This window comes from Anoplopoma fimbria, chromosome 10 (assembly GCF_027596085.1).
Source record: "Anoplopoma fimbria isolate UVic2021 breed Golden Eagle Sablefish chromosome 10, Afim_UVic_2022, whole genome shotgun sequence".
Taxonomy (NCBI): Eukaryota; Metazoa; Chordata; class Actinopteri; order Perciformes; family Anoplopomatidae; genus Anoplopoma; species Anoplopoma fimbria.
Genome location: NC_072458.1, coordinates 8,362,391 through 8,375,138, shown reverse-complemented (window position 1 = coordinate 8,375,138; position 12,748 = coordinate 8,362,391). Strand labels below are relative to the sequence as shown.

General features: G+C 41.3%; 1 protein-coding gene across 2 annotated transcripts; it reads left to right on the top strand.

Moving 5' to 3' along the window:
- Positions 1-11,515: 11,515 nt before the first annotated feature.
- dpm3 (dolichyl-phosphate mannosyltransferase subunit 3, regulatory) lies at positions 11,516-12,748 on the top strand. 2 transcript variants are annotated; one of them, XM_054606479.1, is made up of 2 exons: positions 11,516-11,553; positions 11,786-12,748. In XM_054606479.1, the coding sequence occupies exon 2, from the start codon at positions 11,832-11,834 to the stop codon at positions 12,108-12,110; it is 279 nt and encodes a 92-aa protein (XP_054462454.1). In that variant the 5' UTR covers positions 11,516-11,553; positions 11,786-11,831; the 3' UTR covers positions 12,111-12,748. The 2 variants fall into 2 exon arrangements, with proteins under 2 accessions (XP_054462454.1, XP_054462453.1); XM_054606478.1 differs by having other exon boundaries at positions 11,536-11,693.

Here is a 12,748-nt window from a genome sequence, read left to right as displayed (position 1 = left end):
CGGCTGATCTGAGGTCATATGGTTATTTGGAATGTAATTGGTATTTGTGAAGTATTTACTCAGCTAGAGCGAAAAGTTAGACATCTCAGCGATTTTGTTTTGTATTTAATTTTATTTGTACAAGAAAATGTTTCTATAGCAACGAATATGCAATGTAATTAAGTTTCTAACATTTTTGTTATATGCAGTTTTGCAAGAGTTATTGCTTAAGTAGTGTCTGGAATATCCAGCACGTAATATGTTATTATATCTTTCATGCTTGCACTTGTAGCCAGGCTATACTGCGTACATTTTTTAAGCTAATGTAGATACAGCGCCACACAATGTCGTCCTACCTGTAGAAGCTTTTACTCTGTTATTTAATGCCCTTAATGTTTAAAGTTTAACATATATTATGTTTTAGAGATATTAGTGTGTAAAAGAAAGGCCTCGACTACTGAATCTATAACTAGACTTGTTAAACCACACAGATTTCACCCGTTATGATCCCCAACCAAAGTTATTGTTTTTCTGGGATGTAAATGTGGTAAATTGGAGATAGAGAGGAACAATGAGTCAATACTGTAATTAGAAGCTCTAATTATACCTCTGCCGCGCAGCTAATCACTAGTTCCCGCGATTCTGCTTGTGCATTGCTAGTTTGTGTTTTGAATACATGAGTCTGATGTGTGTGTCTGTGCTTGTGTGTGTTTGCGTCCCTATGAGCATGGATGCGTGTGTGGTTTGACTGATAACAGCATTGATTCATTGGCTGACGGTGAAAAGTTGTTTTCTTGCAAACAATTCTTTTTTTTTAACCTTGCTTGATTGTAAGTTAATGAGCAGTGCTTCTTATGAAACGATTAGCAGGGTAAATCCATGTAAACTTCACCTGCTGGCAGAATATTTGCAAAAGAAAAATGGATTCAGGAAACAAACATTGAATAAACGCAAATTGTTTGAATTACTAACCACCTTCTGTTTCCTTTTGTTGTTATTTCTGCCTGATTTGCATCCTGTTTCATCCAGTTTTTCATAATTATCTTCTTCTCTAAGCAGATGACTATCTCCTGTTTCACCACTAGGGTGCAGCAAGTCATAGCAGAACAAGACAGATATCTCCAACCTCATCTGAACACACTGCAGCTATTGTAATGGTCAGAATATCTATATTTGGAAAGAAAAATAATTGGACCCATTTTCCATACAAATGGTCCTTCTTTATAGGATTTTGGCAGGCACACACTTAGAAATGTGCTGTAAAAAATTGGAAACTGGAAAAATTGGCATCATTTTCCAAATCTCCTAAAACTCTTACATTTGCTTTTATGGATCTCTTACTTTTGTGGGAGTTTATACCTCCAGCCTTTTTTGTTACGTTACCAATTATCAGCACAGTTTCTGGCTTTACTTACAGTTCTTTTTTTATTTAGTCTTTAAAAAGATTCTGTGTATGATACAAGGTGCACTATGAGAGAAGGATGAGGATCTGTTTAACTACAACCTTATAAGTATTGCCACACTTTGATTGATTGTCACTGATAGCCATAATAATAAATGACTCCATACCAGCACACAAACCTTTACATATGTTGGCCGAACTTTAGATCATAAAGAATCACTAGACGATTCATGCCAAGTTTTGATATTTGCAGAGTAGCATTTCCTGCCAAAAGGTCTCTTATATGAAGGTATGGGTTTATGTGTAGGAATTACCATAAATCAACTTTATTGTTTACATACATGCAATAAAAAGTTAACATAACAGCAGATGTAATATACATGTCCTTTATTCCTACATGGCCTCTGATGCACTGAATATAACATAAGGTTTAGTTTTATAAATTGCAAAAGACGCCCCCTATTGGCTAATCACAGTTTGAAATGGGAAACAGACTTGATGAAGAGATTCAGGCTCAATGAAACACCTTGGATAAGAATAATGAATAATGATGACCATCTGCTTTTGATAGAGGTATTAACACCTCACATGTGAAGGTACTTAGCATTCCTTATGTAAATGTAATGTAAATCGCTGGCGTTTACCTTTTATGAGCTTCAATATGAAAATCCACATGTGTGTTTAATTGGACCAACATTAAAGGGGAAACTGTTGGGGGATTTGGGTTTGCCTAGACCACAAAGGGAAAATAAAATGTAGAAGAAAAAAAAAAAGAGGAGAATCGAGAAATAATATATATAAAGAGTACAGCCTTGACACAAGCCAAGGTTCTTTTTTAATATCCTAATACACACAGATAATAATCCTGCCTCCAAAGGGAGGTTTAGCTCTGATCCCCCATGATATAGAAGAAGTGGAATGTACTGTAAAGCATGAATACAGCACGGCACAGACCCCCACCCACCCCCTTGAGCTTGCTGCACCTCTCTTCTTTAGTCCAAATCTGTAACAGATTGGGTTTAGTCTGACTGGAGGTATGCAGCCACAACACCACATGTAGGGGTATACATAATCCCTCTACTAAGTATTAAGCACACAGCATGGGCATTCTTTAAAGACCTGGCAGGAATTACCAACACATAATCTCCATGATCATCATTTAGCATAGTTCGGTGGGAGAGCACTGGGGGAGGGAATCATCGGAATATATGAAGGATCTAAGAGCTGCATACAATCTGTGAGAGACAGTGTACGGTGCCATCTGGAGAACACGTAGACAAAGTCTGTTGAAATCTGCTAACCCAACTGCCTTAAACAACATGAAGCTAAACCACATGTTCAAGACCTGATTTGTTTGTTGAATCCGCGATGTGGTTTCTATAGCCTGAAGAGCAATACGTTGTTTATGGGGAACCCTGCTTAAAACTATTCTGCTAAGTCGAAACCATTAATGTGGATCTCTGCGGTGGAGGCCTGCAGTGGGAATTAAGTAGGCAGGGGGTGAAATCAAATTAGAAAATGCGTTTCCGCTGAAGCTCAGTTTATGACAGCTGGAACCTGCACTTTATAGCTGTGGACTTTTCATTTCATTCAAGATTAATTATTGATCTTTATGAGCAAAAGCCTCCACAATACAATCACAGGAGGGGGTGTCTCTTAATTTCTCCCTCTCCATATGTAACAGGTTATTCCTTGAGCGAATGAATCACACTCACGTCATTCATTTCTTTTACTCAGTTTGCTCTGCCTTAGAACTCAATAACGTTGCCTTGATATCATTCTTCTAGACGTGGCCGCAGCTGAAACATTTATGTTTCTCTTTCTCGTCCATCCATCCACCCATGAGACGCAGCAGCATAAATAATATACTACTTCCTGCTTTTATCTCATTAATAATCTGAAAAGAGGTAGAAGGGGAAAAAAATCAATCAGCTAAATGTTAGCTAAAAGGATTTGAGGGGCATGGCTGGACCGTCTTCCCTCACTATGATAAATGAGGGGTGACAGTAATGCTAGACTGAGCCCATATGGCCACATACTGTAACCCAGTGCTCTGCAATTGTGACAGAAGACACAGGGCTAATTCAGTTTAACATTTACACTCCAGTGGCATATCCTCCTGTATTGGATTTGTGTACTGCACTTTGTTTTCTCTGCCTAATGATGCAATGAGCATTATGCAATGCTTTGTAGTTTGCTGCATTAGTCAAACTGCACACGGTGCACAATTGGACAATTGGATTGCCCTCTGACAACAAAGACTACATCACAGGAATAGTTTGACATCTTAGTTTAGAAATCCGCTGATGAGAAGATCGATATATAAATATAAGTCGTTTGGCCAGCAGCTGGGTAGCTTAGCTTAGCGTAAAGACAATAGATGGTATAAAACATGGAAGTGGTCTTGCAGACTTCACCCATTCTGAAGAGCTTTTGTGATGCTCAAAATGGGCGCCTCCAGCAGTCGCCATGTTAACGAGAGAGAGAGACGACATTATGCAATGGACCGTACAGAGAAATATAATGTTTTCTGAACAGGTCTCGCTCTGAGAGGTCTTGTTGTCGAAATCAGCTAAATATTCAGCCATGACTTTGAAAAACTTTCAGATAAGACTAAGCCACGTTTTCTGTACTTTGACAACACTTCTCTTTTTAGCTCACACTTTACACCGTTCACATGACACAATAACAAACAGACCTCACTAAGCGAAAAGTAAATAAAAATGTTTTATTAACTTTCCTTTCCGTAACAGGGTCCAGATTAAAAAATAGCAAAGTTACCCTTTAAAAATGGCATGATATGTTGAGGTTATGCTCTCGCTGCCTCCAAGTGACTAAAATTAAAGCTATCTCAGGTTTAACTACAGTCTGAAATGTGGGGTTATTATCCTTTAGAAACCATTCCATTCTGAACCCAAAATAATGGTTCACTGGTTTGAACCATTAAAATCTGTCTTTTGGATCACGAGTGTGAAGTGGACCAAACTATATTACACAGCTTTTGTCCCTAAAGTGTAACTTTAAGGATGGCGTAACTTCAGATATATATCTCTACACTTTGTCTGTACCTGGGATATTATTGTTTCCATAAAACCTAGGTGTGGAATACCATTTAAGCGAGACAAATGACACAAAATTCTTTGTAACAAATGGCGTGAGCAGGTGTGGGACCATTGCACGTGTGGTTAGAAACCACGATTTCTGGTTGAGCTTTATGTACTATGTGACATATATATTCGGGGAGTAAGTAAGTCAGCATATTTTGAGTGGTTTTCCACCGTGGTCAAAAACATGCTGAGTCGGACCTCAATAGCCCCTGCACTGTTAAAATTCCAGGTCCCTGAAAAGTGAAAGGCAAGTCAAATCAGTGTGTCAACAGGGGATCTGTAAACCACACGTTTCCTGGACGGCTCTGTCGAGACCAGCTGTGCATACATCATAGCCTGCATGATCCGTGTGTACAGAAAGAAAGAAATAAAAGACAGACAGGGGGGAAAGACAGAAGTTAAAACACAAACAGACAGGCGCATACAGAACATGAAGCGGAGGAGGGGGAGTTGGTACGCGATCTGTGAGAAGAGTAAAACAGTTTGACCATGTCTCTGAAGTCTGACAACTCCATAGTCCTATCTGTTACCACGTCAATACTTCACAACAGCCCACCCCGGCCGCCTCGTCTGTCCCTCCTCACCTTCCAGATGCTCGCGCAGTGAAGGGGTGAAAGGTTGGCAGGTGCCTGGGGGAGCGGCGAGGAGCCTCAGGGGTCAGATTTCTGAAAGGTCAAGCACTCGCAGTCTTTGGAGTTGAACGAGCGGGGCGGGGTGGGGGGGGGGGGGGGGGTGGAACAATATGGCTAGTGTCCAGAGCAGGAGATAGACGGGACCACAGAGCAGCCGTCTCACCTAATCAACTTCATTTACGGGCATTGACAGACAGCCACGCCTGTCTGAGGCGGCCACAATCAGCTTTGAGGGTATTACCCACTGCCCACCACAAATCCATAATCCTTGACCTTTTGCATTCCCAACATAAAGTCAATGACAGTCACGAGGGCATCAACAAATGTACAGTGAATTTGTGTGATTCCAATTCCAAAAAGTGATCTGTAATTGTGAAATGAATGAGTGGCTATACCTTTCAAGTGGCGGTTATTGACATACTGCTCGATCATTAAACTCTGTGCCTTATTTAAAATGCAAACTGCACTGTAATTAGTTTGTAGAATCAATCAACAGCATATCGATGTGTGTCCAGATCACTGAAGCCACATGATTCCTCTGATCATGCAAAGCAACATGACTTCAGCCCTGAACGCCAGGCCTAATTTAATTAGCAGGAAGGGAGATCGTCTGCATAATGAGAGACCAAAGGCAATTTATTGTATGCAGGCAGTGATGCAGACTGGACTTAATTAGTTTTTTTGTATGTAACTTCATGTTTAGTTTGTTGTGTTTGGCTATCTAATGCGTGGCCCGTTTTCTCCAGAGCCCCTTCATTACATCAGTGAAATGAGGCGATAAAGTTCACAATGTCTGCCCTGAAATCAATGTGGTATTGGCAAGAGACATGTTGGCCTGCTGATGGTTTACAGCTGACCATGCCGAGCAGTCAGATTCACCTCTACTGTAGCTATTCTACCTAACAAATGTGTGCGACGCATCTATTAAAGGAAAACGATGTAGTGAGCAGATAAAACTACCGGACAACGTTCCCCTCTTTCTCCCGTTACCATCCATTATGTAAACCCAAGATGAAGTCTGTTTGTTCTAGTCTAGACATGCAGCGCTACATCATCCACCCCATGCCGAGCACACAGCACTGACCCACATTAATACATTTATAATCAATACCTCCCCGGGTCCTGGGCGCAGACTCACCCGTCAGACGTCGTAGGAAATTGTGCAGTCCAATTTAAAATGGCCCAGGGGGAACTTCCATAACCATGTGCCAATTAGTTCCACTGTCAATAATGGTAATGCTAAAGGACATTGTGTTCCAGGGTGAGAGGGGAGGATGGATGGAGGGAGGAGGGAGACATCATCAAGCTTATGCCCGTTGTTCATTGTTAATGGCTGTTACACTGACAAGAAGCATTTGATCAGACACACACACACACACACACATTGTGGTCCGTGGACGTGGTTGAGGGGGTTTTGTGTTAAGGGGCAGAATTACACAACCCGTGAAGATAATAAGTAATGACGTCTTATAAAGGTCAACAAACAAAGCACTAGTAGGACAAACACAGGCCGTGTGATGGGATTCATTAGGACAGCGTGGAGAGAGGGAGGGAGAAAGAGGGGAGGGTGGGGTTCGGGGGGCACATTCCTCCGTTGTTTCACTGCGGCCGTCACAGAAGCAGCTGAAACAGGTGCGTGTCTTTACTCTGGGGGGTGGGGGGGGGCGCACCGAGGGCAAGACAAGTGCTATTCTCACATGGTTCAGACTGGTCACACTTGACCACACTCTGACCTCTCACCCACTTGTGTAGCCCAGGACTTCATTAAGTAGGCCCTAAGTAGAGCAGGGGTCTCACAACTATTATCTCGGCAATTTAAAAACAGACTCTCCCCGTCCATAAATGATCTTGGCTCAAGGATATTCATGAGCGTTGTGCTTATCAACGTCAAGACTTGTGGCAGCACGGCTTTGAATACGGGACCCCTGATGAGCTGGAAGTCGGGGGCCTCTACACGCCGATGCTTCTACTTTGATTCGTGGCCTCACCTGTCTGAGGAGCCTCTTTTAAAGTCATCCCACAAACTCTGCTTCACTCAACATGGTCTGTCCAGGCACAAAAGGAATCTGCAAGGGCTAGGTGACATTTTAAGTTGGACGCACAACAGAGTGTTGAGAAGTTCAAGGAGACAGCACAAACCTAACCCTTGATTCGGTGACAGACCGCTTGCTGGGTTATCACTGTAGACAAACTAAAGTCACAAACACTTGACAATCTAGTCTAAAGATGTGATGTCATTAAAGCTACAGCAAGCAGCAGGCAGATCCGACATAGTTATACACAATTATGCAAGATATTATAAAATACATATTTAATTATGAATAGGCTAATATTATGCCTGTGCATTATAAGCTATGTAAAAAGGCACTTTAACATAGCTTTGAAGGGAAAATCTTCAAATGCAGTGTTCAGCATTGAGAGAACTGATAATAGTTTTCAGAATATTGGCATTTAATATCATTGTGATAGCAGTTTACTCACTATTTGTTCGGCATTTTATTAGGTGATGGAATCATGTTTACTTCTGGTGTTCTTTTTCTGTAAAATCTACTTTATTACTTTACTTACTATTAATCCCTCATTGGGGAAATTTTATTTTTACATTTGGGATTATTCATTACACAATAGCCCTGAAACCAACTAGAACCAGAACCAGTTCCCGGTTAAATTTGTGGTGAGAAATGCAAATTAAGGCTTTTATAATGTCTGGTATAAACTCATTTTTAAAAGGTCTAGGAAGCCGAGAGGTTGCCTCTTCACTTTAACAAGCCGTCATAGTTCACTGATTGGTCTGACATTTAGCTGCCAGGCTCAGTCTATTTAACTTCTTTCCGGAGCAAAATTTCCCAGAAGAACCTTTAAAGATTCCGGCTGGTTTTGCCGGCTCACCTCTCCTCCCTGTGTTTGGGCACCAGACGAGTATCGGTTCTCTCTCATCAGTGACTAAGCCCCAGGAACGTGGACATTGTGACGCTCTTTTTGTCACCCTTTCCTTTTCCCAAACACATCCACACACACACACACACACATCTAATGACAACACAACACACAGCTATGGTCTCCAGCTCAGGAAACAGAGGGTTCCTGTTTTTGAGTCCAAGCTCCATTGTTATCTTTAACAGCGTTTTGACAGTAAATGTTCTCTCTCTCGCTCTCTCTCCTTCTGTCTGGTTTTCTCTGCCTCCCCTGCTCTTGCTTCACAGCCTTTGAGATATTACACAATTATTATCCAGCCAAATCTTGATACCCCATATAGCCCTTTAGTAGAACACATTCTTATCTGGACCTTTCACTCTACTAATATTGACAAAGCCATGAGATAGAGTCAACACAACCCTCCATTACCACTTTTCCTGTTTTATCTATGCGCCTTATCTTTGCTCTATGGAGTCACACAGTCACTCGTATTTTCTGCGCTCGAGGATCAGGTATCTCCTCTGCCAGCGCTCCCTCTCTGCCGATCCCTCACTGCCTTCATGCTCTTTTCTCATTCCATTAGCCTTTGCTGCCATACTCACTCCCCATTGTGGGAACCGAGGTTCTGCATGCAGTCTATTGCATAGTCGAAGGTGTTAGGGGGATTGAGGAAAAGTCTGGATAAGCAACAGCTGGATTTAATGCACCATTAAGGTCATTGGTTGTTCAAGCTGCACCTGCAAATCCCCTGATTTCACCCTCCCCCCCCTCACGTCTAAACCTCTCTCCCCTGTCTGCTCCCTCCTCTCCTCTTTTCTCTGTTGCCCTCTCCTCTTTCGTCCACATACTCAGCTCTCCCTTTCTTTTTCATTTCTGGCCCTCTCAGCTTTCTTCAACTATGAAATCCCCCCCTTCTCTGGTTCTCTATCGGAGGTAACTGCTGCCGCTGCTTCACCTTTCTCTCATTCTAGCTCCTTACATCCCTGTCTCCTTTTCTGTCAGTCAGTCAGTCAGTCAGTCAGTCAGTCAGTCAGTCAGTCTCAGTCAGTCTCTCTCTCTCTCTCTCTCTCTCTCTCTCTCTCTCTCTCTCTCTCTCTCTCTCTCTCTCTCTCTCTCTCTCTCTCTCTCTCTCTCTCTCTCTCTCTCTCTCTCTCTCTCTCTCTCTCTCTCTCTCTCTCTCTCTCTCTCTGTGTGTTTCAGTGCCCCTCCCGCTCGCAGGCTGTTGTGTTGTGTCTGCCAGGCCTTCTCGGATGGAGCGCAGGTTTCCTGAGTACTGGAACGGAACAGGAGCTGGCGGGGAGATACACTGAGAACCGCCAGCTCGACTGTTCCCACTGAGCGTCTCATAGTGGTGCAACACAGGCAGGACAAAGCAGAAACTATGATGTATGTAATGATGCAGCATGTCATGGGTAATCCCACCTGGATTCAGTTTATTCTATGGATGCAGTGGAGTAACCTGACCTTCACAGGCTGACATGTCTCATATCACAACTGATCAAGTGTGGCAAGAAGCTCCAGGCTGTTTTGACTTTTGAGTTAAAGATTTCATTTTTGAAGCTTTATTTGAGTCTTCGCCTTTTAAGATACCAATATATTTCTTATAGACACAAATTTGCAAATAGTCATTAGGTAATTATAGAATTCACAGAAAATTAAGGGACGATAACTTATTTATCCAGCAAAAGTATGTCAAACATTTACTGATTTTACCTTCTCATAGGTTGGGATCTCTTTTCCCAGGTTTATATCTTTGTAAATTGAATTTCTTTCGGTGTTGGATTTTTATGATTGTGTAGATGGTTTCTGAGATTTTACTGATTAAATGGGTTAATTATTGAAAGCTTATTAAACATTTGCAACATATCAATTAAATAATGGAAGTGATCATCAGCTGCAGCTTTGTGTGCTGCAGCTGCTTGTGAGGGAAATCAAATGCAGTAAACAGGAGCAAACATTTGGGCAGTGGCATATATCATGGCTGGTATACAAAGCCACAAAGCCATTCACAAGATAAAGCATCTTCGAATAACATTGCAGACTTGGAAAGATAATTGTTGATTTCAGTATTTCAAGATTTATGTTTCAGCAAATAGACATAATCCCAGACTATCTTCCAGTCTTGCATATAACAGTCTCCATAAACAAAAGCAACAGGCTTTACCCCTCTGGCAGACGTACAGATCGTCACTCACACCATTAACACTGGTGCAGACAAACATAAACACCACAGTCCTAAGAATAACTCTCCATTTTTCCCCAAAGAATGATGTTTATTTCTCAGTGGCTCTTTACTGCGTCCCTCTCCTCAGCTAACTGAATGATGTTTACGTCTCCCACTCCTCCTGATTTCACCCTGGAGATGTCTGTGCCCTCTGCACCTGGACAGTTCACCTCCCTGAATGACTGGACGTGCCTCATAGCAGCTAAAGAGACACAGAGATCAAACAACAGTGTGCTCCCTGAGGCCCCTAATGAAATTGTTGTTGGATTCTTCGCTTTGGAATAACATTAGTATTTATGGATAGCTTTCAGCTAGCTCTAATGGTAAACTCATTTCCAAAATGGCTTTTCTAAATTAAGAGGATGGCACAGAGAAACAGTTAAAGGTCTAATGTGAGTTAAAAGCCTGACTAGGGGCCTCATTATAAACTCAGTTGAAACAAATTGTTTTCTGTCTCTCAGCTGACAGGGTGCTGGTGTTGTTAATACATCCGCCAACAGTCTAGGGCAGCGTTTTAATGAAAAACATAGACAGCTATAGCATTGAGATTTACTGAGAAGTATAATGAGGGAATGTAGTAATAAATCTGTCTGACTGCTGTCTTCTCACTCCATTTACATTTGAGAGGAGAATATCTACAACAAAACAGGACACATACAGTATGAATTTAGTAGTACAATAGTAACATAAACACATTAATATATATATGTATATAGATAGATAGAACATTTTAGGGTTTACATATAAACATCGAAACATTTAAAAACTGATTAAAATGATCTTTTCTGATGTTTTTATTGGATCTTAAAGATTGTATTTGAGATTTCAGATATAGAAATTAATAATGATAACTATTTAAGCTTTTAAAAAAGTTGTTTTTGATAGTGAATAATGAATTTGGCCAAAAGTACGAGATTAATAATTAATATGCAATACAAATACACTGTGCAATACAATAGTTATAATAGTTTCTGTCTGTATATATAATATTTCAGTTACTGTGGATTATTTACTGTTTTTATATTGCTCATTTGCTTATTTATAATACTTTTTCTCTTTTTCTTTTTTTTTTTTTACTCTGTCTCTTGTTTGCACTATCCTCTATGCTGCTGTAATCCTGTAAATTTACCCGCTGCGGGACAAATAAAGGATTATCTTATTTTATCTTATCTTATCTTAATAATTCAGTAGATGTGTTGGAATTTCTGTAGCAACACAGCAGTGACTACATTTCCCATAAGGCGTCGCGGCCTACGTCATAAATCTGCGCTGAGCTGAGGTGGCTTTAGAGAGGTAAACACAGCGGATAAATTTCACCTGAATGTATTTAGTGAACAAGACGCTATTTAAACGAATGAATCACAACCTGGTGTTTCTTTCGTACGACTTTTAATTCCTGCCGCCTGCTGTTATTTACGCTTTGTCTTTTCTCGGTACGCTGTTGAATGATAACGCTAACACTTGTGGTGTGCTAAAGCTAAGCTACTTGAAAGTATCGCCTCTTAACCGTTCGTTTCTCTTGTAGGTTCTTGTCCGGCTGCTCACCTGAAACCTCCGCGGCAGGTCTCATCATGACAAAACTTCTGGAGTGGCTGTTCGGTGTGTCGGTGGTTGTCGCGGTCTGGGCTCTGGTCTCCTTCGACCTGTTGGACCTGAGCCTTCCGCAGACTTACAGAGAGGTAGCCTGGCCGATGCCGCTGTACCTGCTGGTTTCATTCGGCTGCTACTCCCTGGCCACCGTGGGGTACAGAGTGGCCACCTTCAATGACTGTGATGAGGCGGCGAAGGAGCTGCAGGGGCAGATAAAAGAAGCCAGAGAGGACTTGAGGAAAAGGGGCTTGAAGATGTAGAAGAAGATGTTGAGAGAAGGACTATGTAGAAACTTTTGAGAGACTGAAAGGGATGCACAGACTAGTTTTACACACAACCAAGTGTTTAGGATGTGTGAAATGTGTTGGAGGAAACCCTTTTTCTTCTGTTTTGTTTCAAAACAGACATGATCAGAACATGAATCATAATGACCCCATTATGCAGCAGGGTTTCATATTCAGTTTCAGCTCTTTCAGATTAGACATTGATCAAATGTGCTTCAGGAAACTCAAAAGTAACGAGCTGATGGATGTTCTCTGGGCTACTCATAAGTGACAATACAGCAGTTTGCACCATGAAGATAAATGTTTAATATTCTTTCAATCGAAATACCTTGTTTATGAAGTGAATGATATTTAACATCACCAGTTTCTTTGAATCGGATTATAGCAGGTGGTTTTACTGATAAAACACCCTGAACCAGATTCTTTAAAAATAACAAAACCAAAAGGTCACACTGGAACAAGCTCACTAAATACTCTCTGGAGATTGTAGTTCTCTGTATAGATGGACTAGATTTTATCTGTGAACAAGTGTACATTCCATTGTCCAATATCAGACTTTTGCCCCGCAGCTATTGCTCGAACTTAATTAAATTGGAGTCTATTTTTCTTCAGTT